The sequence below is a fragment of the Crocodylus porosus genome, unplaced genomic scaffold (assembly GCF_001723895.1).
Source record: "Crocodylus porosus isolate Cpor-Errol unplaced genomic scaffold, CroPor_comp1, whole genome shotgun sequence".
Classification (NCBI taxonomy): Eukaryota; Metazoa; Chordata; order Crocodylia; family Crocodylidae; genus Crocodylus; species Crocodylus porosus.
In genome coordinates, this window is record NW_017728932.1 from 16,814,082 (window position 1) to 16,819,514 (window position 5,433).

At 73.6% G+C, this 5,433-nt stretch overlaps 2 protein-coding genes across 2 annotated transcripts in view; one reads left to right on the forward strand and one right to left on the reverse strand.

The window, feature by feature from the left end:
- The window catches only part of CORO6 (coronin 6), a 5,139-nt gene extending 1,172 nt beyond the window's left edge, over positions 1-3,967 (forward strand). Inside the window, exons 2-9 of the mRNA XM_019545323.1 lie at positions 219-384; positions 489-670; positions 1,494-1,613; positions 2,203-2,307; positions 2,439-2,584; positions 2,715-2,772; positions 2,862-3,092; positions 3,217-3,967. Of these exons, the coding sequence (XP_019400868.1) occupies positions 219-384; positions 489-670; positions 1,494-1,613; positions 2,203-2,307; positions 2,439-2,584; positions 2,715-2,772; positions 2,862-3,092; positions 3,217-3,339 (1,131 nt within the window). The 3' untranslated portion in view covers positions 3,340-3,967. The remainder of the gene's footprint in view (positions 1-218; positions 385-488; positions 671-1,493; positions 1,614-2,202; positions 2,308-2,438; positions 2,585-2,714; positions 2,773-2,861; positions 3,093-3,216) is intronic.
- A 150-nt stretch (positions 3,968-4,117) lies between these two features.
- ANKRD13B (ankyrin repeat domain 13B) overlaps positions 4,118-5,433 on the reverse strand; it is a gene marked incomplete at its 5' end in the record, with an annotated part of 2,695 nt that continues 1,379 nt past the window's right edge. The window contains 2 exons of the mRNA XM_019545324.1: positions 4,118-4,128; positions 5,254-5,433. The exon at positions 5,254-5,433 is cut by the window's right edge and continues 15 nt beyond it. Coding sequence (XP_019400869.1) covers positions 5,268-5,433 — 166 coding nt within the window. The remainder of the gene's footprint in view (positions 4,129-5,253) is intronic.

A 5,433-nucleotide genomic window follows, 5' to 3' on the forward strand; every position in this document is an offset into this window, starting at 1 on the left:
TTCACCCCCTCTCCTGCTGGTGCCCCAAAGCCAGCCAGTGCTTGCCCCCTTCCAGCCAGCCCTGCCACGGGGTCTCAGCCCCAGCCCCCTGGGCACTGGCTACTGGCTCTCCGGGCGGGCACGCGGGCATGGGCCAGGGCCTTAACCGGGGGGCTCAGTGGCTCTCTGCAGCTCGCAGGGCCCCGTCTCGGGGCCGCGCACCCCCCCACGGCTCCTAGTGCCGGCGAGGTCTCACCGACCGCCCCGAACCCCAGGTCTGGCAGATCCCCGACTACGTGCCCGTGCGCAACATGACGGAGCCTGTGGTCACACTCGAGGGGCACTCCAAGCGCGTGGGCATCCTCACTTGGCACCCCACCGCCCGCAACGTGCTGCTCAGCGCAGGTAAGGCCCCGTGGCGTGCTACGGCTGGGGGGGCGGGTGTCTCCGGGGCATGGGCCCCCCCAGCCTCCCGGCAGAGCCACCCCAGCGTGCCGTCCCCGGCCCAGGTGGCGACAACCTGGTGATCCTGTGGAACGTGGGCACGGGCGAGATGCTGCTGCGGCTGGACGAGGTGCACACGGACCTCATCTACAACGCCTGCTGGAACCGCAACGGCAGCCTGCTCGTCACCACCTGCAAGGACAAGCACGTGCGCGTCATCGACCCCCGCAAGCAGCAGGTCGTGGCGGTGAGTCCTGCGCACACGCGTGGCTTTCTGCAGCCGCCCCCCCTCCCCGGGCACCCCCGGAGCTGCTGCCCTCGGGCTCTGTCCGTGCCCAGCTGCCCTCTCAGAGCAAGAGCCGCCCCGGGGACCTGGGAAGACGCCCGCTGTCAAGGCTGATGCCTTGGGGCCCCGTGGCCCTGACCAAGGCCTGGCCCAGGCGTGGCCCCCTTGGAGACTGGACCAGGCCATGGCTCCGCTCCTCCTCCCCCCCACCCATGCACCCATGGTGCTGGGGTCTTCGCTCCCATCCATGTCCACCGGCACCGGGCCATCCTCAGCCCTGCATGCCTGCCCTGGCACCCACCGCCGGCCCGGCCTCGCCTTCGAGCACGAGCCCCGCGCCCCGGACCAGCCCGGCCGTGCCTGAGCATGGAGACGTGGTCCTCACTCCAAGGGGCACGGCGGGGTCCCCGGGCGCGGGCGCAGCTGACCTCGCACTAACCACTGCCCGCGTGTCTGTCTGGCTCGACCCCACTAACCGCCGGCGCCAGGAGAAATCCAAGCCGCACCAGGGTGCCCGCCCCGTCCGCGCCATCTTCATGGCCGATGGCAAGATCTTCACCACCGGCTTCAGCAGGATGAGCGAGCGGCAGCTGGCGCTCTGGGACCTGGTACGGCGCGGCGCGGCGCTGGCCGGCTCAGGACGCTGCCGCGTGCCGCGGGGCCCGCACGCCTGCGGCCTACGAGAGCAGGGAGCGCCCGCGGGTACGCGGGAAAGCTGCAGACTCAGGGCCCGTCCGTGCGCCGTGTGCTGGGCACCCGCGCTAACCCTCTTCCCCGCCCCCAGGAGAGGTTTGCGCCCCACGAAGGGATGCGGCCCCTGCGGGCCATCTTCACGCGGGAAGGCTACATCTTTACCACGGGCTTTACCCGGATGAGCCAGCGGGAGCTGGGCTTGTGGGACCCGGTAACAGTGCTGCACGGGAGGGCTCGGCCTGGGAACTTGGGCATCGCGGCTTCCCCCCCCGGCCCCGGCGGCGATGCCCGTGCCGCTCCGGCCCCTCCTGGTAGGGTCACCGGGGGCCGGCTCTGCCGCCTTCCCACCCTCCCGGCGGGCTGGCGCCAGCAGCCCCGGCGCCCCAAAGCTGAGGGCTCCCTGAGCCCGGGCCCGCGGCCAGGGCAGGAGGTGGGCTCCAGGCCCGCACGGCCCGGGTTGTGGCCGCAGCTGGGCAAGGCCCCCGCAAGCGATGCCAGGTTCCCAGGGCTCGTGTGCCGTGTGTGTGCCCGGGGCGGGGGCAGCGGGTGCACGCGGGGAGTGCCGTGACGCTGGGGTCAGCTGGGACCGCGGGGCACGAGGGAGCTGTGCCAGCCTGCCGGGAGCGGGGCTCCGGAGCTGGGGGACGGGGAGGCCGAGAGCTGGGGACAGCCCCGCTGCACCCTGGGGCAGGAAGGGCCCCGGGCGGGGGCTCGTTGGGGGTGCTCCTGGGCGTGCAGGGAACACAGCGGGCGTGTGACGCTAGCGGGCCCCCACGCTCACCGCCTCCTTGCCCCCGCAGAAGAGCTTCGAGGAGCCCATCGCCCTGCAGGAGATGGACACCAGCAACGGGGTGCTGCTGCCCTTCTACGACCCCGACTCCAGCATCGTCTACCTGTGCGGCAAGGTAGCCGGGGCCTGAGCCCGCGGGCTCTCGGGCGGCTCCCGCGTGCTGCTCCCGCCGGGCGCCAGCCCGCGCACAGGGGTCCCGGCCCTTGCCCGCACCTGATGCCCGGCCTTCCCTCCCCCCCGCCGCAGGGGGACAGCAGCATCCGGTACTTTGAGATCACGGATGAGCCGCCCTACGTGCACTACCTGAGCACCTACAGCAGCAAGGAGCCGCAGCGCGGCATGGGCTTCATGCCCAAGAGGGGCCTGGACGTCAGCAAGTGCGAGATTGCGCGGTGAGCGGGGCGCGCGGTGGCGGGCCCCTCACGCCCCCCGCCCCGTGCCCAGCCTGCACCCGCGTGCCTGCCGCGGGGAGGGTGCCCTGCGAGGCGGCCGCACCCACAACTGCACCCACGCCCCGCGCAGGTTCTTCAAGCTGCACGAGCGGAAGTGCGAGCCCATTGCCATGACGGTGCCGCGGAAGGTGAGTGGCGCGGGCGCCTGGGCTGCCAGCCCCGGGGCCCCGGGCGGGACCGGCTCCCCCGTCACGGGCCGTGGCCGGCTTCCCTGCAGTCCGACCTCTTCCAAGACGACCTGTACCCCGACACGCCGGGCCCCGAGCCCGCGCTGGAGGCGGACGAGTGGCTTTCGGGCAAGGACGCGGAGCCAGTGCTCATCTCGCTGCGCGATGGCTACGTGCCCGCCAAGAACCGCGAGCTCAAGGTGGTCAGGAAGAACGTGCTGGACTCCCGGCCACCGCTGGGGCCACGCCGCAGCCAGTCCTCCGGCGACACCGGCTTCCCGGTGAGTGCCGGGGCCGCGGCGCGGCGAGCGCCTGGCGGGTGGAAGGGGAGGCCTGGTGCCCGCCCGCCCGCCTGCCCCCGGCCCCGGCCCCGGGCCCGCGGTGACGTGCACGCTCCCCCTGCAGCGCCTGACGCTGGACGAGCTGCTGGAGGAGATCCGGGCGCTGCAGCAGGCCGTCCAGGCCCAGGAGAAGCGCATCTCCGAGCTGGAGCACAAGCTGGGCCAGTTCACCAACGGCACGGACTAGCGGCCCGCCCCGCGGCCGGCCAGGACTGGGCCCAGCCCTGCTGATGGGATTAAAACCCAAGCCGGAGCGGGGAGACCGAGCCGAGTTCTTTCCCGGGGCTGTGGGCACGTGCCCCCGGCCCCCCCGGTGCCAGCCGGGCCTCTCCCGGGGCGCTCCCCGCCGCGCGCGGCCCCTGGCGAGACACGGCCGTGGCCTGCGATGGACTGCGGGGCGTGGGGTGCAGGATGGGTCCCTAGGCCAGGGGCCGGGTGCCGGCAGGGCACGGTTTGCTCCGTGGGGCTGTGCTGTGCTGCATGTGCTGGGGGCGGGCAGCCTGGGGCCAGCTCGGCCCGGGTGGCAGGGGTGGCTCTCCGGACACTGGACCCCCACAGGCAGAGCCAGCGACTTAGGGACCCAGCTGGGGTCTGGGGGGTCTGTGGGCACAGAGGCCGGGCCAGCCGTGGGCGTGCCCCCGGGGCACCTGTGGCCTCAGGGCCGGGCGGGGGTGAGCCTGGTGCAGCCAGTGCCCCGCAGGCAGGGTGCTGAGCCCCGCTGGGGCCACAGCAAGCTCAGGGAGCACTCAAGGCTGCATCCATCGCCCCCTCGGCAGCTCCACGGCCCCGCGCTAATAAATGGCTAAACGCTCCGACTGCGCCTGCCTGGTCCATGCCGGAGCGTGGGGGGCATCGGGGCCGGAGCCACCCGGCGGGCCTGCGACCCCCACTCTGAGCTGCCTGGTGGGGCCGACACGGCCCAGGGGCTTCGGGCGCCCAGCAGCCGCTACATCCCGGCTTCCCCAGGGTGCCCCCGCTCCCCGCAGCCGTGGAGGGGGCTGGTTCTGGCCTCCCCCCACTCCCCACCCTGGCGAGGCCACGAGCCCGGCACAAGAGCCACGGGAAAGACAGTTTATTGGTGACCGCCGGGGCCCTGCTCCCGCTGCCGAGCATCCTGGCCTGCTCCTGGTGCGGGGGGGGCAGTTAAGAAAAGTCCCTGCCCCAGCGTCACCCCCAGGACCTGCACCCCTGCCCCAGCTGGCCGCAGGGCTCACGGCCCCCGGGCCCAGCAGCCTCCAAGCCAGCCCTGGCCCGTGGGGCATTTGTGGGAGTTAGCACCATTTGACATTGGGTTTATCGGGGGTGTGCTGCCGCGGGGGCCTGTGGGGATGCTGGGCAGTGTGGGGGAGCCCCTGGGGGGAGAAGATGGGGCACCCCAGAGACCACCCCGCCTCCGCCCAGGGTGCCTGCCCTCAGCTCCTCCTGCCCCTGCCATGCCCCGCTGGGCTGCCCCGGGCACTGCCGCCCGGGCAGTGGCGGCTCCCTCAGCCGGGGCAGTGCCCGGCGGGGCTGGTGGCTCCTGGGTAAGTGCACTTGATGCTGTTGGAGCGGCCGCGTTGGGGGACGCCGGTGACGTGGGGCGGCCCCAGGCCTGGCACCCTCCCCCTGCGCCAGGCTGGGCTGGGGGCCGTGGGCTCAGTGCACAGTAAGTGGCCGAGGGAGACAGCGGCCCCGGGGCATCCCTGCCCCGAGAGCCAGTGTGCTGTAGGGTGCAGGGGTGAGCGGGCCGGCCGGGGGGCCCAGCTTGCAGCTGCTGGGAAGAGAAGCCCCTGCCCATGCGTGCAGGAGAGTCGGGCACGGTCCCTGCTGCCCGCAGCCCCCTGGACTCCCCCTTAGTTGCCCTGAGCACTGGGGTATGCCCCCCCCCCGGGGCCAGCAGCAACTCCAGGAGCTGAACCCGGCCGGGCCCTGTCTGTTCCCGTCCCCTGCAAACCCGGGAGGACGCACCCCAGCTGGGCGGGGGGCTCTGGGACCAGCCCCGCGCCCTGCACGTGCATGGGGGGCCGGGCCAGAGCGGCGCCCCCAGCACCCCGCACCCGTTGTCCTGCCGGCGTGGGCCCCGCGTGGCTCTGTGCTCTCGGGCCAGCCCACGTCCTGCCACCCGCCGGCGTGGGGCTACTGCTCGGTGAGCGAGAGCTGCAGGATGCGCCGCAGCTCCTCCTCCTCCTGCCGCGTGCGCCGCTCGGCCGCCTCCTGCTCCCGCGCCGACAGCTCCATGGCCAGGCGCAGCTGCTGGTCGTAGCTGCCCAGCGCCAGGCCGGGCCCTCCGCCACCCCCACTC